At 36.6% G+C, this 23,975-nt stretch overlaps 1 protein-coding gene and 1 long non-coding RNA gene across 2 annotated transcripts; both read left to right on the forward strand.

The window, feature by feature from the left end:
• On the forward strand, positions 7-23,093 carry LOC109848406 (ATP-dependent Clp protease proteolytic subunit-related protein 3, chloroplastic-like). Its single transcript, XM_020417877.1, has 10 exons — positions 7-148; positions 956-1,057; positions 2,123-2,245; positions 17,561-17,620; positions 18,737-18,833; positions 18,931-19,004; positions 21,535-21,588; positions 21,666-21,749; positions 21,939-22,059; positions 22,750-23,093. The coding sequence occupies exons 1-9, from the start codon at positions 68-70 to the stop codon at positions 22,032-22,034; spliced, it is 771 nt and encodes a 256-aa protein (XP_020273466.1). The 5' UTR covers positions 7-67; the 3' UTR covers positions 22,035-22,059; positions 22,750-23,093.
• LOC109848407 lies at positions 17,630-18,730 on the forward strand. The gene is made up of 3 exons (XR_002248781.1): positions 17,630-18,061; positions 18,192-18,479; positions 18,620-18,730. It is a non-coding gene; the product is annotated as an uncharacterized LOC109848407 (long non-coding RNA).

The following is a 23,975-nucleotide window of genomic DNA, read 5'->3' on the forward strand; positions in this document are numbered from 1 at the left end:
AAACCCTAAAGACCCTTTTCTATCCAAGCTCGCTTCCATCGCCGCGGCAAATCCAGATCTTGTAGCGATGCCGTCGTCGTCGAATTCTGAGATTCCTCCTTTTCTTGACCTCTTTGATAGCCCTAAGCTCATGGCCTCGCCTGCCCAGGTAAGTAGTTGTTGAGAATGAGAGGAAAGCAGAGATGTTTGGGTGAAATCTGTTAGTTTTGGGGTGTTTTTGTTGATGGGTATTTTTGGCTTTTCGAGAAGAAGCTGAGCCATTAGTTTACTTCCATCTCAAACTGAACACAAAACTAAGATGCTTCAAAATTCTGGTTTGCATTCGAATAGATATCTATGTCTCAAGAGGTAACAGTAATTAGAGCGCTATCTTGATTTCCTCTGGCAGTAGATTCCTATAACATAACATTACAATTGACTATTCCATATGAATCTTTGGGATAATGAGATTTCCCACTAAGACATTGTGAGACTAAGTGAACCTTAGCATACAACCACACTTCCACAGTACCAGTCGAGCATTGAAATCCGGGTGACACACCAGTTGACCACTGAAATCCTGCTGTCACGCCTTTGGCTTTACTCTAGAGTAGTCCCGGGCGAACAATGTAATACAGGCATAACGACCTGTTCTGCTCTGGTGCAACTAGGAAGATGGGGTTGCCGGTTGGATTTAATACCACCCCTAGAGGGAGGAAACTCAAGTCCCTTGTAAACCCATAGACCATAGTTGAATCCACGTCTAGTCTATGTGGGACTAAATGGACCCTAACAGCTTGTGGTTGTAGATTCCTATCATGGTTTTGTACTCGAGTTTTGTCCAACTTCCACAGTATGTTGTCATATGGTTTTCTTAGCTTGGTTTTTTATTTGAAGGAATACCTATTAATTTTTTTTAAAATATTACACAGGATTCAGTAGGTCTATGTTTTCACTTATTAGTTATCTCACTCAGGTGGAACGATCTGTTTCTTATAATGAGCACAGGCCAAGAAAGCCTCCCCCAGACCTGCCATCTTTACTTCTTCATGGACGTATCGTCTACATTGGCATGCCAGTGAGTGTCTCAACCTACTTCAATTTTGTTTTGTGTTTTGAATTCCAGCATAATTTGATTCAAGAGTTTATTAAGACTAGAAGGTTAAGATTACTAATTAGAAGAATGAGAAACCTTTCATTGTTACTCTTGAGGGGATAAATAATCCAATTCGTGAAAAATGCAATTATTAGGTGAAAGGGTTACTTTTTTCCTTAGGAATATCATGAGGATGTAGGAGAGCTTGTAATTCTTGAGGTTGTTATTTTAGAGAGGTTTAACATGTTTCACAAGGAAAATGTTTTCCTAATCTATTCCCGTCTTTCCTGCTATAAAGAAAAAAGATTTTAACGTATCAAATGTGGTTTTCTCTAAGTTGAGAGATGATTTGAAAAGTGCACGTGAATAGGTACATATTGATTCAAGGGTTTGTCGAGCTTTTCCCAAGTAAATATGAAATAAAGCAAATATGGAATAAAGCAAATATTGAGTTAAGAGATGATTTTGAAAAGTGTACGTAATAGATAGATATTGATTCAAGGGTTTGTTTAACTTTTCCCTAGCAAATATGGAATTAATCTTGATCTGAGTTTGGTACTTGAGCATGGTGCCTATTTTAGTGTGTGATTTTTGGCCATGAGCCTCAAAGTATGGTCTTTGTTCAAGAAAATTTATCCACAATCTATGTGTTTTAATTTTAATTAACTCCTGTTGGGAAGCCATGAGCCTCCAAGTATGGTCTTCATTCTAGAAAATTTATCCAGAATCTGTGTGTTTAATCAACTCTTGTTGGGGAAGCCAGTAATGGATGTTGCACTTTTTTGTTTTTACATAAATATAATTCTCTGTTGTGGCAATAAGAACAAATCTCAAACCAGTTTGGTGGTTGTTACTTATGAGTTATAGCGGACTGTTTCATATTGGAAGGAAATTTTCTTGCTCATCTCCTTTCTTAAAAGAAAGTTTCCCCAACACATATTTAGCTATATGATTGATCTTGCATTTTAATCATGCTTAGAAAGTTTATCTTGAAGTCTAATCGTGCTCAGAAAGTTTACCTGACTTTTTTTTTCTCGGGACCACTAGTTGGTGCCAGCTGTCACAGAGCTTGTAATTGCAGAGTTGATGTACCTGCAATGGATGGACCCAAAGCAACCGATATATCTATATATCAATTCTACTGGAACAACTCGTGATGATGGTGAAACTGTAAGTGGGCTGGTTTATTTCATCTCGATTTTTCGTGTTTATAATTAGATTGTAGTTAGCTTCCTTTGCTAAAAGCATTACATGTTAACTATGATCATACATAAGCTTCATGATGGTTTCATGGGTTCTAAGATTTAGCTAAGATTTTTACCCGCTTGGTATTTATGTTTTTTGTGATATTTAGCTTTCATTTGAATGTCTTCCTTCTTTTATTAGGTGATTTTTCACAAGACTACAATGAACTTTGCGGGGAGGGGGAGGGGTTGTTTATTTATTAATTATTATTATTATTATTATTTTGAAGCAGAAAATACCATAATCATTCAAATTACATAAAAAAAATTTAACCTGGAAATTGATGCCAACACCTCTTACTATAACGCATTGTACCTTAGAACTGTAAACAACTAAATGTGTCTTCTTAACGGAGACTTTGCTAATGTGATTACCCCCTTGCCATGTTCCCCAAATCTCGACTGAAAGAAACACATTATACCTTAAACTGCATACAACTAAAGATCATTTGAGTTTGAAATCAAGGTTGGAAATTTTTGGACGGAATGTAGAACATTTTGACAGCGGACATGTTTTTCAGCAGAACACTGAAAATTTCTGGTATTTAAAAAAACAACGAAATATAGTTCATGATAGTTTTGTGATTTCACCTGTAAGTTCGTGGTATTAATTTGAAACTAGCTGAATGTACTCATGGCAAATTTTTCTAAAACATGCAACTTGCAAGGCACATGACAACTTATCATGACGACCACCAGGCATGGTAGTTTAGTGAAAGAAATTTATGGTATTTTTCTCCAACAAGTAAGCCATTGTAGTTTTAGTTTTAAGAATACGCCTTAAACTTCCTGGTAGTTTTGTGCAATTTGCCCTATTTTGTTCTTACCATTTGTCAAAGATTCATTCATAAGCAATAAACACCATGTATTCCTTAAGTATCATTGAGTTTTGACTTTTGCATAAGTACTCTTTTTTAAGTGTAGATATATGTTCATCAATTTTGTCCAAAAGCAAAATTTTCCTGCATTGTTTCACAATCTAGATGCAATGGTGTTAGATTTATGATGTCGGCTTTCCATTTGTGTTCTCAGAAAGTTGTAGAGGAGATAAAAAAAAAATTTAATGTGTTCGGATAGGTATGGCTAAAAAACTGGTTGTAATGGACATGACTAAGAAGGCTGGAAATTTCTGTCCTGCATCAAGAGTGCTTCTGAAAAATATGTTAATCTTCAGTAGACATCTAGCATTGATTCGAGGTCAATGGATTTGGATGCGCTTGATTAATGTTTTGCAGAACTTTGTAGTCTAGATTTAGAATTTTGTGTCTTCCTGCAGCTGCTTGTTACTCATTTACCCTCTTCAGATATACATATACTGGTATCAAAGTTGCAAACTGTCCTTTGGTTCTCCATAATTAGAAAATAGTACCTAACAGTCTCTGGGATTTAATTATTTGGTTTCTCATACTTTCATGAACCTTTTCCAGTGTGAACTCACTAGTTAATTTCAGATGTTAAATAAACAACAAAATCTTTCATGGATACTGATCATTTTGAGTACTATGTTTTTAGAAACACTGAAAAGGTTAGTTTCAGCGTTGAAGCCTATGTCAACAGTATGTTCTTACTAGTATGGAATGAGTAAATATGTATGATTCTGCAAAAAAACTCGTGGCAGATGGAGCAAAGAAATGGATACTGCTAAATGTTATATTATTTCCTTGCTCTTGCTCAAGGTTCTGATTTAGATCAGCATGTGTTTTTCTAGCTGCTGGCAAATGTAGCATAGTGAGAACTTCATGTGGATGACATTGTTAGTATTGTACGTATAGGATCCTTGATGTTATATGAAATGCTTTTAGTCAGTGGTGTAGCCAGGAATTTTTTTTTGCCCTGCGCGAAAAAATAACAAATCAAAAAAATAATAATAAACAAACTAAGAGTGCTTTGATTAGATATTGATAAAAAAGACAGTTGTATCATACACATTCAAAATATGAGATACACCAGAAACAAAAGTATCTAAGTCGAGCTCTATGAGTATGTCGTGAATCAAACTCCTCTACCATTTCTTCTATGTCGAGGTTGGAAGTAATTTCTTTTTCAATATAAAGTATTATGTTATTAGCAAGCAATTTATCTTCCATCTTGTTGTGCAATGATGTTGTTATGAGTTTTATTGTCGAAAATGCACTTTCCACGCTTGCAATCGAAACAGGAAGAGTCAACACGAGCCGAATCAACCTATCAATAAGAGGATATCTTTTGGATTTTCCTTTACTTACCAACTTTTGGCATAATCCTGTGAGTGTAGTAATATTTTGAAAATCAGTATCACACCGCATATCATGCTCATAATGTTGCAATTGATGCCTCAGCTAATAATTAATCTCCATTTCACTGAAATCTTGGGGATAATATTTCTTCGCAAGCATGCAAAGGTCATCAACTTTAAATGATTTGAAAGAATCTTATGGATCCAAAGCAGAGCTAAGATTTAGAAGTTCTATTGCTCTATCGGAGAATCTTTCACATAACCCCATCACTTGTGTGTTAACAACTTCATATAATATATCAAAGCGATAAAGATGCTCAATTGTAATTTCATCACTCTGCTGACAAGAACGACATGTGCCCTTCACATAACGAGAACTCATATCGGGTATATCAATTTCATGTTTCATACAAAAGGATACTACAAACTGTAAAAATTTGCCATTTGTGATCACTTTTCAACTCACAGAGAAGAGTTTTTGTGATAGAGATAGAATCCATACCAGTTAAAATATCTTGATCTTTTCTTTTCAGCGATTGACAAAGTACTTCTGTTATTCCCATTATTTCAACCATTAAGTGTAAGTTAAAAACAAAGTCAAATGAACCCATTGTTGTCACGATCCCAAATTCCAAACCTAAAAAGAATATTGGAGCCGGACTAAACCTGTGATGAATCCTCCAAAATATGCATTCATTAAAAGACCATCAAAATAATCTCTTCATTGAACTAAAACCAATAATAAATATTCTCTATAATCCCAAAAATCAACATTAATCCAATTAACTTGATATGAACAAGTATTCCTCAAGTTTAAATAAAACTCGACCTAAAGGAAAAAAATCTCGTAATTACACGACTCTCAATTCATCAACTAAACATCAATACTTTATTTAACCTTCACCTAAAAGATAATAACAATCCTGAAATTTTATTCCTTGCTCCGTTCTATGAATTTGGCAAATCCTCAATTCCACCTAATCCCGTGTCTCTGAAAAGAATGAAAACAACACAATGAGTTCACAACTCAATAAGTGGATAAATTCATACATTATACACTGGTTTTGCAAAACTAAAATATTTCGATAAGAGATAAACAAAAATATAAGAATGATAGAGAATCATCAATGAACTCTAGTACTTGATGTAAATATTTAAGGAAATTTAGAAATCATAAAATGAAAATAAGCAAACTACGTCTCAATGCGGTCAACAATTCATACTCCGGTTGACTCGGTAAACCCCACAATTATTAAGCCCGTGGTTCCGGGATGGTGAGACCTAAATTTGGGCTCTTAGCGCTAAAATAAAACCTCATAGAGGCACATTGAGCCTTGTTTTAATAACTTGCTTATATACGACATATACCGGTATATTGACTCGAGATGCATATGTTTAAAAAAAGAAAAATGAACAAAGTTCATATAACCAAGTATGTTATACAAAAACGCCAAAGGCCAACCAATAGTGAAATCAATCAACCATATATGCATCTCAACCTACTACTATATGAAAATACATAATAATTGACAGAGAAAATAAGCATAAGCTTATACCAAATAACCACGTGCATTCATCCAATCAACAATTAGTATGCAAGTAACCATACAAAGGGTATAATCCATCAGGAACAAACTTACATATAGTCAATATAATTTTATATGAAAAATACACAACGAATAATATGCAGATTCACCACTTACTATAAATCCGAAGATAATCCAGCTACTCCTCACAATACTTCCTCGGAATTTTGTGAAATCCCTAAATACGACATACAAAATAATCATCAATATAGTCATCTCACTAATTATAATACATAACACATCAAATCATTTAATACGACTATAGTATAACAACTTAGTACCTCAATTGTTATAGCTTTGACATAAATTTTTTTTGTAACAAATCATGACTGATCCACACAAGGAGACAAAAGAGCAATTTTGATTGCTCCATTTATGCAACGTGTAGGTATGTTGCTAAAATTAATTAGTGATGTTAAGATGAGGATTAAATAAAGGTAAAGCTTGGATTTGTTTGTCTACCTTTCCTCCCAGGTACGCACTCCCTCTTGAAGTTGTTTGGTTTTTTTTTTTTTTGAGAGAGGCCAAAGCGGAAGCCGCGGAACAGAGACGGGAAAGAAGAGAAGCGGCTGATGGACTCGGGAGTTGGGTAGGGTTTGTGGGGTATTTATAAAGGCCCTTTTTGCTATTAGAACCCTCTAATAACTTTTGCATAAAAGTTCTTATACTTTTCCTTATATATATTTATCTAAAAACTTAGAATTATTACATGCTACCCCTCTTAATAGAAGTTTTATCCTCAAAACTTGGACATACCCGAGTCTTCAAATAAATTAGGATATTTTCCCTTCATCTCATCTTCGTGCTCCCAAGTAGCTTCTTCAGTTGAATGATTTTTCCATAAAATCTTCACTAGCTTAACAATTCTTGACCTCAAAGCTTGCTCCTTTCAGTCCAAAATTCTAACTGGATACTCTGAATCAGTGTTGTAAATAGCGGCCAATAGCGGGGCTATAGCGGCGCGAATAGCGGTCGCGGCCCTTCAGCGGTAAATAGCGGCCAATAGCGGGGCTATAGCGGCGCGAATAGCGGTCGCGGCCCTTCAGCGCTACGCGTAAGGGTTTCGCGGTTGGCTTAGGCGAAAAAATCCGCTATTCATTTGAATAGCGCGTAAAAGCGGATTTTAGCGGGTTAAAAGCGGGTTTTCGCGGTTAAAAGCGGATTTTCGCGGTTAAAAGCGGATTTTTGTTGTTAAAAGCGGCTAAACCCGCTAAATCCGCTATCACACATATTATGATACTATATTTCTTAAATTTCTTCATAGTTTCATTCATACAACAAGCTTATTAATTGTTATTTATTGATAATACAAGAAATTTATAACTAATTGAATTTTTAGATTTTTTTTGAATTTTCTTATTATTTAGGATATTTAAATATATTTAAATTTGACCGCTATTTGACTATGTATAATTTGCCGCGATTTCGCCGCAATAGCCCGATATAGCCTTAGCGGTACCTCGCCGCGACGCGTCGCGATCCGCTATCAGCAACCTTGCTCTGAATATGTCAAATCTTCCCTGATCCCAAGAGGCTCATAATTCAATACATGACTCGGATCAAATACACACTTCCTCAGCATTGATACATGAAAAATATTATGAATTTTAGCCAGCTCTGGAGGCAATACAATTTTGTATGCTATAACTACAACCCTCTCTAAAATCTCAAAAGGTCCAATATATCTCGGACTTAACTTGCCTTTTCTTCCAAATCTCATCACTCCTTTAGTAGGTGATACTTTAAGGAAAATATGATCGCCGACTTCAAACTCTAACTTTCTTCTTCTATTATCAGCATAGCTCTTCTGTCTGCTTTGAGCTATACGAAGCCTCTCAAGTATCCGTTGAATCTTCTCAGTAGTAATCTGCACCATCTCAGGACCGAGCAACATTCTTTCTCCTACTTGATCCCAACAAATAGGTGATCTATATCTCCTACCATACAATGTTTCATAATGGGATATATCAATACTGGAGTGATAGCTATTGTTATATGCAAACTCCACCAAAGGTAAATGTTTTTCCTAGCTACCCTTCAAATCCAAAACACAAGCACGAAGCATATCTTCCAATGTCTGAATAGTCCTCTTCGATTGCGCTGTCCGTCTGCGGATGATAAGATGTGCTAAAACCCAATTGTGTTCCCGAGGCATTATTCAGACCTTGCCAAAATCTAGAACGAAATCTCGAATCTCTATCTGATATAATAGTCATTGGTATCCCATGCAATCTCACAATCTCCTTAACATATAATTCAGCAAGCTTCTCGAGAGAATGAGTAATTTTACAAGGTAAGAAATAAGCCGATTTAGTAAGCCGATCAACAATCACCCATATACTGTCATTACCACTCTGACTCCTAGGAAAACCAGTCACAAAATCCATTGTTACCTCTTCCCACTTCCACATAGGAATTAGAAGAGGCTGAAGTAGTCCGTCAGGCTTCTGATGTTCAATCTTGACTTGTTGGCATACCAAACACCTAGACACAAATTCTGCAATATCCCGTTTTATGTCATTCCACCAAAATGTTTCTCGTAAATCTCTATACATGTTCGTTGATCCAGGATGAATTGTATACGCCGAACAATGCGTCTTCTCTAGGACTTCTTTCTTCAACTCCGGATTATTAGGTATACATAAGCGGTTTTTAAATCTCAAAGCTCCATCATGAACTACAAAATCATGTTGAAGTCCCTGTTCCACATCTGCTTTAATTTTTACAAGAACCGGATCATTACTTTGTGCAGCCACAAGCCTGTCAATCAAAGCAAGCTGAATTTTAAGATGAGCAAACATCACTCCAGATCCTCGAAGTCGAATATCAATATCAAGTCTCCTCAAGTCCTCCAGCATATGCTTCTGACTTGTGATCAAAGTGGCAACACTAGCATTGGATTTCCTACTTAAAGCATCAGCTAACCGCATTTGCCTTATCAGGATGATAATGAATATTAAGGTCATAATCCTTTATTAGCTCCAACTATCGCCTTTGTCTCATATTTAACTCCTTAAGTGTGAAAATTTATTTAAGGCTTTTATGATCTGTGTAGATGTCACAAGTCTCCCCGTACAAATAGTGCCGCCAAATTTTTAATGCAAAGATAATAGCAGCTAACTCCAAATCATGTGTTGGGTAGTTCTTTTCATAAGGTTTAAGTTGTCTGGATGCATATGCTACTACTTTCTCATTCTGCATAAGAACACAACCAAGGGTAATATGAGAAGCATCACTGTATATCACAAATCCACCTGATCCAGAAGGAATCGTGAGTATAAGAGCACACTAATCGATCATTCAACTCCTGGTAGCTCTGTTCACACTTCTCTATCCAGTGAAACTTGACCCCTTTCTGAGTCAATCGAGTCAAAGGTGTTGCGATGCGGGAAAATCCCTCAATAAATCTTCTATAGTAACCAGCTAATCCCAGGAAGCTTCGTATCTCGGACACGGTGCTAGGTCTCTTCCAATCAACAATTGCCTCTATCTTTGAAGGATCAACCGACACCCCTTCTTTAGAAATAACATGCCCCAAGAATGAGACACTATCCAACCAGAATTCACACTTCTTCAATTTTGCATACAATTTATGTTCCAAAAGTAATTGCAAAATAGTTCTCAAGTGTTCTTCATGTTCCTCCCGGTTTCTAGAATAGACCAAAATGTTATCAATAAAAACAACTACAAAGTGGTCAAGATAAGACCTGAACACCATATTCATCAAGTCCATAAAAGCAGCATTTGTCAATCCAAATGGCGTCACCAAGAATTCATAGTGTCCATATCTTGTTCTAAATGCAGTCTTCGACACATCTTCAGGCTTAATCTTTCACCAAGAATTCATAGTGTCCATATCTTGTTCTAAATGCAGTCTTCGACACATCTTCAGGCTTAATCTTGAGCTGGTGATAACCAGACCACATATCTTGTTCTAAATGCAGTCTTCGACACATCTTCAGGCTTAATCTTGAGCTGGTGATAACCAGACCAAAGGTCAATCTTTGAGAACACCTGGACGCCCTTCAATTAATCAAATAAGTCATCAATCCGAGGCAAAAGATATTTGTTCTTTACAGTCACCTTGTTCAATTCTCGGTAATCTATACAAAGTCTCATACTCTCATCTTTCTTCTTCACAAAAAGTACTGGAGCACCCCAAGGAGATACACTCGGCTTGATGAAGCCCTTATCTAACAACTCCTGCAATTGAGTCTTCAACTCTCTCATCTCTACTGGTGCCATTCGATAAGGTGCTTTTGAGATTAGCCATGTTCTTGGAATTAAATCAATAGCAAACTTAATCTCCCAGTCAGGTGGTAGCCCTGGCAAGTCTTCAGGAAAAACCTCAGGGTATTCTCGAACAATTGGAATTTCATCCAAAATGACTTCTTCTCGGTACAAACTACACTAGCAAGATAATCCTGACAACCTTTTCTTAGAAGTCTACAAGCTCGCATATCTGAAATAACACATGGAGGTACACTAACACCCGTCCCCTCGAAACAAAACTCGGACTCCCCAGGAATTCTGAATAAAACACGCTTCTGAAAACAATCTAGATATGCATGATAAGTAGAGAGCCAATCCATTCCAAGAATAACATCAAAATCGCTTCTGAAAACAATCTAGATATGCATGATAAGTAGAGAGCCAATCCATTCCAAGAATAACATCAAAATCATGAATATCAAGTAACACTAAGTAGAGAGCCAATCCATTCCAAGAATAACATCAAAATCATGAATATCAAGTAACACAAGATTCGCAAGCATTGTTCGATCTCCCACTACAACTTTACATCCCTTAAAGATGTGATTAGTAATCATACAATCGCCAGATGGGGTGGAAACTGATAGTTCAGATTCTAAAAATTCTGGAGTTTTGCCCAACTTACTAGCAAAACTATGAAATATAAATGAATGACAAGAACCAGAATCAAACAACACATGTGCGAGCATAGAGGAAATAACGAGTGCACCTGTAACAACAGAGTTAGATGCGAGAGCATCATGTTTCGTCAAAGCAAATACTCTCCCTTGAGCCTTAGATTTTTGACCATTACTAGGTGTAGGCTTCACTTTCTGATCATCAGTCTTGGGTCCCTTCTTTGCTAGACAATCTCTCATAATATGGTCCTGTTGGCCACACTCAAAACAACCTCGGAATAAAGAACAAACACGGCCTTTGTGATTTTTGTCGCATTTATAACACTGTCCATCATGTCTCTGAATAGGAGGATCTGTCCTCTGCACAAATTGCCCCGATCTCTACACTGGAGCTCCTGACCCTCGAAATGCTGGCTTCTTAAAAGGCTTAAAAGTTGACTTATCTTTTTGATTACTCTCGTCCCTTATCCGCTTCTTCTGATCCCAGTTCTTGTTTGGTTCATCTGCAATCTTTTCTCCCGTACTAGCTTTTTCAGTCCTTTTTGCTCGCTCCACTGCCTCCTCAAAAGTCTTTGACATGACCACTGTGACCTTCTGATGGATTTCGGACCTCAGCCCATTCTCAAACATCTCAATCTTATCAAATTCTTCTACAACTAGCTCAGGTGCATATCGAGATAATTCATTAAACTTAGCTTTATATTCTTCCACTGTCATGTCACCCTGCTACAAATCCATAAGTTTCCTCTTCTTGCGAGATCGGACATACAAGGGAAAATATTTCTCCCTGAATAATTTAACAAATCTGCTCCAAGGAATATCCTACCCCTCAAGTGATAAACTGGCCTCCTTAGTTTCCCACCAGATCTCTGCATCTCACTCTAGCATAAAGGTAGCATAAATAACTTTTTGCTCCTTTGAACATCCCAAGGTTCTGAAGTACTTATCCATTTTCTTCAGCCATTCTTGTGCCACTGTTGGATCAGAACCTCCCTGAAAAGATGGTGGAGACATCTTCTTAAACTTTTCAAAGTCACTATCAATAGGTTTAGTCTTCTTTTGTGTATTTAGTGCTTCGCTTAGCTTCTCAGTTGCCTCTGACTGCTTTTCAAGGATCTCCATTTGCCTCTCCATGAAACCACTCTGCATTTCAATAAAACTGGCGAGTCCTTCAACACCCCACTGAGCTTCAGTAATCCCTCTCGCAGTCCTAGTAGTACGGGTAGCCATACCCCCACGAGTTTTGGGTCCTGATCTTCCCCTGACATTCTCATCAGGAGCCTCATTTGTAACATTAGGGGTCTCGATGTTTTGTTGACCTGCATCATTATTTTCACCAACCCTAGTCCGGGGACGCCTACTTGATTAGGGTATACTCGAAGGTAGCGTAACCCCCGCATTAGCATCAAGTCTAGGAGAAGAGCGCCTCGTTGCAACATTAGAGCCTCTCTTGCCACGAGCCATCTCAATCTAACATTACCAGAAACAAATATATTTAATACAAAATATTCATCGTATTAATCTTTATTAAATCAATTCATAACATATTCATCACAAGCATAAGTAATCAAATAATATTTTTCATGACATACATACACTGGTCATACCTTAAACTACCCAGACTAAGTCTTTTACCTTTAAGACAACAAAATTAAAGAGATTACGTGATCCATGGTTCTAAGCTTATATACTCCTATATCTGAAATTTGATCTAATAGTGTTCATGTTGTCCTCGATCACACTTCAAAATGAATACTTTCATTTCTATGCATCAAAATCCAATATGTTTTTCTTTCATTACTTAATCATCTGCAAAATCAACTAGGACCTATAGCCTAGGTTCTGATACCATTCTGTCACGACCCCAAATTCCAAACCTAAAAAGAATATTGGAGTCGGACTAAACTTGTGATGAATCCTCCAAAATATGCATTCATTAAAAGACCATCAAAATAATCTCTTCATTGAACTAAAACCAACAATAAATATTCTCTGTAATCCCAAAAATCAACATTAATCCATTTAACTTGATATGAACAAATATTCCTCAAGTTGAAATAAAACTCGACCTAAAGGAAAGAAATCTTGTAATTACACGACTCTCAATTCATCAACTAAACATCAAGACTTTATTTAACCTTCACCTAAAAGATAATAACAATCCTGGAATTTTATTCCTTGCTCCGTTCTATGAATTTGGCAAATCCTCAATTCCACCTAATCCCGTGTCTCTGAAAAGAATGAAAACAACACAATGAGTTCACAACTCAATAAGTGGATAAATTCATACATTAAACACTGGTTTTGCAAAACTAAAATAAAGTTACTGGGATAGAGAATCATCAATGAACTCTAGTACTTGATGTAAATATTTAAGGAAATTTAGAAATCATAAAATGGAAATAAACAAACTACGTCTCAATGCGGTCAACACTTCATACTCCGGTTGACTCGGTAAACCCCACAATTATTAAGCCCGTGGTTCCGGAATGGTGAGACCCAAATTTGGGCTCTTAGCGCTAAAATAAAACCTCATAGAGGCACATTGAGCCCTGTTTTAATAACTTGCTTATATACGACATATACCGTTATATTGACTCGAGATGCATATGTTTAAAAAAAATGAACAAAGTTCATATAACCAAGTATGTTATACAAAAATACCAAAGGCCAACCAATAGTGAAATCAATCAACCACATATGCATTTCAACCTACTATATGAAAATACATAATAATTGATAGAGAAAATAAGCATAAGCTTATACCAAATAACCACGTGCATTCATCCAATCAACAATTAGTATGCAAGCAACCATCCAAATGGTATAATCCATCAGGAATAAACTTACATATAGTCAATATAATTTTATATGAAAAATACGCAGCGAATAATATACAAATTCACCACTTACTATAAATCCAAAGATAATCCAGCTACTACTTACAATACTTCCTCGGAATTTTGTGGAATCCCTAAATACGGCATACAAAATAATCATCAATATAGTCATCTCACTAATTATAATACATAACACATATCAAATCATTTAATACGACTATAGTATAACAACAACTTAGTACCTCAATTGTTATAGCTTTGACATAATAATTATTTTAACAAATCATGACTAATCCACACAAGGAGACAAAAGAGCAATTTTGATTGCTCCATTTATGCAACGTGTAGGTATGTTGCTAAAATTAATTAGTGATGTTAAGATGAGGATTAAATAAAGGTAAAGCTTAGATTTGTTTGTCTACCTTTCCTCCCAGGTACGCACTCCCTCTTGAAGTTGCTGTCCGGTTCTTTTTTTTCTTTTTTCTTTTTTTGAGAGAGGCCAAAGCGGAAGCCGCGGAACAGAGACGAGAAAGAAGAGAAACGGCTGATGGAATCAGGTTCTTTTTTTTCTTTTTTCTTTTTTTGAGAGAGGCCAAAGCGGAAGCCGCGGAACAGAGACGGGAAAGAAGAGAAACGGCTGATGGAATCAGAAGTTGGGTAGGGTTTGTGGGGTATTTATAAGGCTCTTTTTGCTATTAGAACCCTTTAATAACTTTTGCATAAAAGTCCTTATACTTTTCCTTATATATATTTATCTAAAAACTTAGAATTATTACAATTGTAGTAAACCCACCACTAGCTTCTGCATGGATTTTTCTATTCAACCCATCTGCCTTTATAATACCAAAAACTTTCCACATGGGTTTATACAAACCAAGCAAACTACAAGCAGAAGAATAGTGTGAGCCCTAACGAGTAGGTCGTCTCAAAGTAGTCTGCTGATTACCTCCAGTACTTGTTTGTAATTCATCTATTTCTATTAAATTTTTAACTTCTTCCCTTTGTGCAGCTCTTAGTTAATTCCGCTTAGGAGAAACACGAACCAAATTCACAATGCAATTCAACATCTGAAAGAATAACTCAATGCCAGATAATTCGCCTGATGCTGCAACTAATGCAAGTTGTAAGCAGTGGGAAGCAATGAACATAGTATGCATATGGACATTCTTGCAAAAATAAACTTTGTAACCCACTCCATGCACCTCGCATATTGCTAGCTTTATCATAACCTTGTCCTCTTATATTCTGTACAAGCAATCCGTTACAATCAAGTATAAGTGAACACATCTTTTCGAGAGTTAGTGTGGTAGTGTCTTCAACCCCTATTACATCAAAAAACCTCTCTAATAAAACCATATGCATCAACAAATCTTAACACGATAGCCATTTGCTCACAATTGGATTCATCTCGAGATTCATCAACTAAAATACAAAACTTAAAATCACCAATTTCTTTACAAATCTTTTTCCTCACTAAGTCACCCATAATTTCCATAATCTGATTTAAACCATCGGTGAAGTATAACTAGCATTCCCGGGAGCATTTTCTAAGATAACCTCTGCAACTTGCACATTAAGAGTTGCACTATATTTAAGCAATTCAATAAAGTTTCCACGATTTGCTGAATCAAGAGATTCGTCATGCCCTCGAAGAGCACATCCTTGACATGCTAGCCAACGAGTAGCATTAATCGTAGTGACAACACGCAAACGATTTTTCTTTATTTCAGCTTCATCTTGTAAGGTCAAATGTTTCTTAATGTTTTGAGATGACTTTTTCAAAGCATCAAGCATTAAAACATTTTATGAATGTATTGATCATGTTTCTCCTTCATGCACTCGAAGATGACTATCTTTTCCTCCAGCTCTCTTCCAACTATTAAATCCTTTCGAAGTCCAAGCTTCTTGTTTATGTTGTTGGGTGGAATTGCTCTCAAAAAGAAAACAAGGAAAGCAATATGCACGGTCAGTTGTTTCAGAATATTCTAACCAAGCATAAGTCTTGAACCAATCATGTCGAAAGCTACGTCTGTCTTCATTTCTTGGATATTCTCGGAGATTTGGTTGGCATGGCCCTATTGCTATGTAACGACGTCGAACCTCATCTTGTTCTTTATATGGATATTTTCATATTGCTTGACGTAATCCTGGATCATAAGATACTGTATCCTTGACCTTTTAAATTTTGGGAGGATGTTGCTCTTCTTCTTATCATCAACTGTTGGCTCCGTAGGCAGTCTCTTGCTTGAGGCTCCAAAAATGTCTTTTTTGGAATAAAATGAAAATAAAGTTTTCATTCTCTTTCCAAACATTTTAGCTTCAAATTTTAATATATTGTGATTAGGATATTAAAAGATTTCATGCATTAAGAAGCATATTAAAAGATTATGATTAGGATATCGAAATTGCTAATGACTACCTAGATAACATCTTAGTCTATAAACTAAAATAATTAACCGGGTCCATTAGTCAATCAGATTAAGGAAGGAACCATCTATTTGAAAAGAGATCTATTCGTTAGTGGCATTTGAGTAATTAATTATTGGAATCGTTAGGGCTAGGGTTTGGGGGAGGGTGAGGGAGCTGGAGGAGGGCTGAGGGTGTACCAGTCGAGGTAGTTGTTGACGCGGTGCTGGGTGGTGAGGAGGATGTCGGTGAGTCGGCGACGACGAGGATTTGGTCGGGGCGGTCGTCGGAGCGACATCGAGGCTCAAGCGGTCGAGGGCTTGCTCTGGGAGGCGAGGAGGACGTCGGACAGTCGAGGTGGTTGTTGACGCGACGCTGGGAGTCGAGGAGGACGTCGATGATGGCGAGGAAGTGGTCGAGGGCTTGCTCTGGGAGGCGAGGAGGACGTCGGCGACGGCGAAGATTTGGTCGGGGCGGTCGTCGGAGAGCTTGGGAGTTGGGATCGGCAGTCGGCGAAGCGCTTGGATCCAAGTTCCAACAAGGTCGCGGGCGAGGGCGAGAGAGGGCTCAGAGGGGTATTAAAAAAATTTTCATTTTCTTGTCCTGGGCAGCTCCGTGCACAACTACGCCTCTGCTTTTAGTAATTGATGCACTCATTCAAATAGTAGTCATTGATAAAGGCCGGTTAAGATAGCATCGTAGCATTGAATCTGAGTTTCACCACAAATGTCAGATTTACTACCTGGTGTTTTTCTTTCATGAGCTTGTGCCATTTCATTATGTGAATATATGGTGATCTTTCTTGTTTTTTTCCTTTTAGACTATATGATTTAAGGAATTTAATCATCCCTTACCTGATAAATCTACCTTTTCAGAAGTGTGTTGAATTCAAATGTGGCGACACCGTTATTAAATCTTGCATGCTTGCGTTGTTTCCGCCTCTGATTTCTCTGGTAGTCATATTCTAATGCACTCCTAGACTACACATGAACTTGCTCATTGTGGATCTTGACTACCAGAGAAATAGGTAAATTAATAAACAAGCTAATGCCCATGGATGCCACTACATTTGTTTCTAGTTGAAGTCATGATTTATTTAGCTGCGAAATTGTGATAGAAATGTTTTAAGTTATAAAAGATACTTCTGCTTCAGAGAGTTGAACTTTTATGGATAAAATAGTTGGGTAATCACAATTCAATGGTGTGAGGTGTTTGGTACTATTATTTCTAATTTTACCATTAGGTTATTATCTATAATTCATTTGTAACCATTGAATCTTGAGATGTTTGTTCTAATGTTTTCAGGTTGGAATGGAGAGTGAGGGTTTTGCTATATACGATGCCATGATGCAGCTAAAGAACGAGGTGGTTGAATTTCATTTATATATTATTTGCAAGTTTATTTTGGATCTTAGCTTGTTACATAACTTAGATTTAGTGCAATATGTTGTGATGTTCCAGTGTTTGTTTCCATTTGTCCTTTGACCATAGTATGCATATTTCCTCCTTTGATCTACTAATGTGGATTTATTCTGGTAAGATCATCCTGCTATTGATTATCTTCAACACTAATTCCCATATTTAGTTTTAAATTATTATGTGGCACTGATGGATGACAAGACAACTGTTCCTTACAAACCTCGAGTTATTAAGGATTAATCCAGGGTGGCCTTGGCAATGTTCCTTGGGAAAATTAATTGGAATAATTTGAGTGGAAAGTGTCATGCTTGAACTACCTAACAAGTGGTTGCAGTGAGTTTAAAACAGTACAAATCTAGAACCATCCTCTTATCTATCAACATAAAGGTTGCAGTGAGTTTAAAACAGTACAAATCTAGAACCATCCTCTTATCTATCAACATAAAGAACCACTATGAGGGTGGAGTTGTACTCATACTTTTAATCTAGAACCATCCTCTTATCTATCAACATAAAGAACCACTATGAGGGTGGAGTTGTACTCATACTTTTAAGTTTTGACTAAAATAAAACTCAGGTTTCAACCAAAATGGCTCAGGCTCCATGGGATGGATAGGCTAGGGTAAAAACTGTTTGGATATTATGGGTGAAGAAGATATGTTGATACTTGGAGCTGGGATGAAACCCCAGCCTTTGCTCATCATTGCCTCTTCAAGCACCACCATTAGATAGGAGATGTTTCTCAGATATTGGGGCTGCCTAAAACCCAATAGTCTAGTTGGTCCTTTCTTTGGCCTTGGCAAAGGTGTTTCTCAGATATTGGGGCTGCCTAAAACCCAATAGTCTAGTTGGTCCTTTCTTTGGCCTTGGCAAAGGTCCTTTCCTTGGCCTTGGACTGCCTAAAACCCAATAGTCTAGTTGGTCCTTTCTTTGGCCTTGGCAAAGGTCCTTTCCTTGGCCTTGGAAAAGAAATGTATGCCCTCTAATTCTGTTGCTATTTCAAAACCACATAAATCATTTTGATATTTCATATTACTCATGCTGATTCTGTTCTATCTTCAGATCCAGACTGTAGCTGTTGGAGCTGCAATAGGCCAGGCCTGCTTACTTCTGGCGGCTGGGAAGAAAGGTAGACGATTTATGATGCCTCATTCGAAAGGTATATTTCTGTTTAAGAGCATTAATATGATAAAATTTTTAATTATCTACATGGTGGCGATTATTCTTGAACATGTGAAAATTTGTCTTGATTACAGCCATGATTCAGCAGCCTCGTGTCCCGTCATCTGGGCAGATGCCAGCAAGTGATGTTCTTATTCGAGCAAAAGAGGTTAGTTCTTCTCTGATTTAAATTTTCTGAGTCAATTGACCCCCTCAATTTTGATATTAAGGAAAAAATATTTCATTCAAAATTGCCATTTGGTAGGTGTGTATCATTTGTTTCTTGTTGAAAATGACATAGTATGATGGCTCTTGACTCCACCGTTTCCACTCAATAAATAAATAAATAAATAATATGATGACATTTCTGACAATCTCTATGTAGATCTAAGTGGTGAAAGTTGAAGGAAGAGGACTTAGGGTAGGAGGTTATAAATTGCCCAATTTTTGAAGGTCATGGTAAATTTCCATAAAGCTAGCAAGGGTCTTGGATTATTATATGGTTGTGATCAACAAAATTAATTAAGTTCACAAGGTATCAAGAATCTTGTTTAATAAGCTGGAAGTTCCTGATGGTATCCAAGGATCCGGAAGGAACAATATCAACCATGTATTTCAAACTAAAGCATCTGTTCATTGGGCAAGGTATTTGACCATTTATCTTCCATCTTTATCATGTTGGGGTGGTTATTCTTACACCGTGCATCAACCAGATTCAAAATAAGAATCATCAAATTCTTGCTTATGGTTTCTGGGCGAGTTAATTTAGGTCTGCCCCTATCTTTTCTAGCCTTAAGAAACTAACAAGACCACGCGGCCTTAGTGGAATCTTCCTTCTGTTTCTGTGAATCCTATTCAGTTGTCTATCACTTAAGCCTTTAGCTAATGCTACTTCTGCATTGCTACTTGTGTTTATTCCTGAGCCCTTTTTTCTTGGTAATGATATGGCTGTTCATGATATCCCAGTGAAATTTTGTACTGAAAGAAACTAAATGTTTGTTCACATAGATAATAAGTCCTTCCCATCCAAATATACAATCAGATAAAAGCACAGTTACCTAGATATTCTCATCAGCCAACTACATGATATAGTATCTACCACCCCAAGTCATTAGAAAAAACCTAAGAGAATCAAATATGGGTCTTCTTTCAAAAATAATGACCTCTGCCAATCAACAGTGCACGCGCGCAGAGGAGGGATAATCAGTGCAACCCCATTACGATTAGGCAACATGACCTGATCCAAAAAAACCAGCAGGGTCTTTGCCTGCAGATTCTTCGTCAGCCACATTTTTAATCGCATTGCATCTTCTCTGTTAAAATCTCCACATCATCCAAAGTACTTCATTTAGTGGCAAGGACTCAACGAGCAGCTACACCCTCCAATCCACCAGTGGAAAATTGTTGCTGATTCCAGTCTGGAAAAATTCCCTCATTCCTGACCTTGTTTTTCATCATTTTACAATTCATTCCTGACGTTTTTCATTGTTTTACAATTACTGCTTTCAACATATCTCATTTCTGCTCCATTTCTCATTTTTGCCAACATCCACCAACATTTTTAGTTACAAGTCTGCTAGATTTACTTATGTTTTAGAAATGAAAAATATAAATTTATCACATAGGTCCTCCTCGAATGTTTCTCAAAATAAACCACCACACCCAGTACTTCTGTAAAGAAATTTCTTTCTACATCTTTTTACTTTTGTTTAAAGATCCAAAGATAACAGGAACAGTCTGACTGGAATTCGTTCACCATTGATTTTGGAATTGGTGTAATCCTCATTTTAGTTCCACTAACATTGGGATTGCATTATGTATAACTGGATATCTTTTTGTGACAATAACAAATCCTTCCCACCAGTTTCTATTCTCATCTGCATATAATGGACCATGGCTCTTTCCACGTTATCAAGTGAGACAAATTTTCATTTGAAAACTTGCCTTAATCTCCTTTAAACAGACTTCTAGCTTAATGGCCAATTATTTCCCTCCTCGGTACTCTTATCATGTGGGTTTGGATCAAGTTGATAACGAGTTTGAAATTTTGGAAGATCTGTAACGAAGTCTTGTTCTCCTTTAAATAGACTTTGTTGGTAAGCATTGCATTAGATAATTCCTGTACAAAGTATAGACATTTCACATAATCTTGGTTGTATGAACTTTCATCCATGATATATGTTACCAGATTATTGCTTCCTCATAAAGCAGGCATCTTAGGGCATGTTCGGTTAATACTTAAGTTTATGAAACTTTAAAGTTACTTATTACTTATTTTTACCATCAATAAGTAAACCTCCTTATACGTGCCAAGAAAATAAGTTGGAAAATCCCAACTTTATTTTTTTTCCTACTTATAAGTTAAAAAAGGGAAAAAAGTAGCATTTACCAAACATGATCTTGAAGACTCACAAGGAAAATGCACTTATAAGTTAAAATGTGCTACTTCCCAAGCATGCTCTTAGTTTTGTTCAAGAAAATAATTCTAGTCACAATACTATCCATCGGTCTCAAACCTTATTTACAAGTAATAGAATTGATGTTTTAGGTAATATTTCTTTTTTTTCCTTTCCTGCTCAAGTTGCCAGTCTTTTACTCAGTCAATTCTATTTGTCAGCGTGACTTGATGATCTCCTTGTTAAATGTTTTTTGTTAGGAACAACAGTGTTACTGAAAGTCGGGTTCTATGTTTTCTACAGGTTATAACTAACAGAGACACACTTGTTAAACTTCTAGCAAAGCACACTGGAAATGTAAGTGTAAACAAACATAAGTTTATACTGGTCATAGCATCAACTTTTAACCAATATCTGATTAGACTGTTGATTAGTCTGTGGAAGAAGTATCCAAGGTGATGCGGAGACCATTTTATATGGATTCGATGAAAGCTCAGGAGTTTGGTGTCATCGATAAGGTAATTTAGTTTTTTGGTTGGTTTTGCTCATAATGCATCTGTTCATACTTTGATAGTCTAAAAGATAATAAGTTGGCTTGAACTCATGTATGGTGGTAGTATATAGACCAAGTAATGTGAAACCTTAGTTTCTTTTTTCTGGTTTAAGAGGAAAAGAAATCTTGGGTTGATCTTGTTTTCCTGTGGCAGATACTTTGGCGTGGTCAAGAGCAGATAATGGATGATGCTGCTTCTCCTGAGGAATGGGACCGGAAAGCTGGAATCAGAGTTGTTGAGGGGATTTGATTTGCAGATACTTGGAAAAACTTTGGTACACTTCTTTTTTCCTTTTCTTTTACTTATTTTCTCCGTTCTTTTGGATTTTGTGGAGAAAATAGAGAAGACAAAGTTATTATTTCATCTAACCCTAATCTATGTTCAATAGAGATTAGAAGGGTTACCTAAGTGGATATGGATATTGGCCCAATAATACCTAAATAGTTAAACGTGCGATATTGTCTAACATTCCCTCTCAAGTTGGAGTATATATATTATGTATGACCAACTTGTTACGTATGAGAACAAAACAACTACTTAATCTAGATTAGGGTTTTGTAGGGCTTTTTTATCGAGGTTCAACAAAGATTAGTAATCACATGATGTAGAAGCCAAAGATGTTGTCAAAACTGCCGAGGGGAGCACGAAGGCCATACGAAACCCCCTCAACGGCCTCGGAATCTAGAAAGATGAGAGAGGTTGCTAGGGTGGAGTTGGCTCTGATATCATGTAGAGAAAATAGAAAAGACAAAGTTATTGTTTTATCTAACCCTAATCTCTCTTAAATAGAGATTAAGAGGGTTACATAAGCGAATATGGATATTGGCCCAATTACCTAAATACCTAAATAGTTAAACATATGATATGATCCAACAGGTTTATCAAGGTCATTATATGGCAACTCTTGCAAATTTGAGTTAAGATGGCACAATGATAACCCAGAGATTTTGGTATATTTTTGCAGGCTCTTAGTGGACATAAGGATATACAGTAAGAGCTGATTAAGCATCTAATGTGGTATAGATGGCAAGCTAATGCAATGATGAGATGTTGCAAGAGGACAATGCACGGCGATGGAGTAAATTTATGGAAAAGCAGCCTGTGGTCGATAGTAGAATACATAAATCGACGTGTTAAATGGGTTGCAAAGCTTGTAAAATGAGAAGTGTATGTTAATTTATACCCCAGATGAAGGGGGATAAAAAGCTCTTTAACTTTTGTGAGTATCATTGTAGAGAATTTACAGCACAATGATAGATAATTAAATGCAATGTTTAAATACAGGGAGGGAACTGCGTTATTACCAAAGCACAAAAAGTCTGTTATTGGTTTGATGTGAGCTTACTGCGCATACATCTGAAGGATTATTTACCGTGATGTCAGGTCAACTATATTCCCTCAGTTTTGGTTCCTCTTAGAAGGATATTATTCAATTTGCGATAACAATCCAGCTAAATTACAGAAAACGTACTATTATAATAGTTAAACTAATGTGTTAATCTTTCACCTTTAACCCTTCTATGTTCATCCCCTTTGCAGCAAACTATTGTACTTGTTTCATTATAGAAAATTATGATGATTTATCTTTAATCTATGCTAAGGTAATCTGTTGTATCTTCTGTAGAGAAGTTCATGGCATCCCCATGGTCACAAAGTGGTCTTTGCATGATTCCATAAGAAAATTCAACTAAAACTTTTGGATGAACAAGATTATCATCCTGATGTTTACCTGTTGCAAAAATATAGTTACAAAAATACTAACCACAAGTCAGGTGGGTCACATTTTTCAAATGAGAAACTTGTTCTAGAGGCAACAGACTTGTGAATTGAATTTTGCTCTTGAGTCAACATTGTGAGGAATCTAATCAAGTACTTGCTCACAAAATACACCAACTATTATACATCAATTTTTATTTTGGGGAAGAACATTTTCACTCCGTTTGTTGTAGCTCACAAATTAGTAGAAATATGACAGGGTATAACTGTATCATATTATGCCCTGCAGTGAAAAAGGATGAATTTACACACGGTGATTGTGCCATCTCCCATTAAACAGGAGTGGTAAAGAAAAGAATAGGCGTGCAATCGTGCTTGTCTGCGCATCGATACAAGCAAGTAAACTCTTATAACAGTTAGAAGAAAACGATCTTGTTTCAAAGCTAATCAGCAAGTATGTGCACCTATAGTAGC

Source organism: Asparagus officinalis, chromosome 7 (genome assembly GCF_001876935.1).
Source record: "Asparagus officinalis chromosome 7, Aspof.V1, whole genome shotgun sequence".
NCBI classification, from domain to species: domain Eukaryota; kingdom Viridiplantae; phylum Streptophyta; class Magnoliopsida; order Asparagales; family Asparagaceae; genus Asparagus; species Asparagus officinalis.

Bases quoted from the DNA above. Each gene is read 5' to 3' on its own strand.
- LOC109848406 (XM_020417877.1), top strand. From the start codon at position 68: ATGCCGTCGTCGTCGAATTCTGAGATTCCTCCTTTTCTTGACCTCTTT. The intron at 17,621-18,736 runs GTGGTTGAATTT...TTCTATCTTCAG, and splicing joins TGATGCAGCTAAAGAACGAG to ATCCAGACTGTAGCTGTTGG. The intron at 18,834-18,930 runs GTATATTTCTGT...TCTTGATTACAG, and splicing joins TATGATGCCTCATTCGAAAG to CCATGATTCAGCAGCCTCGT.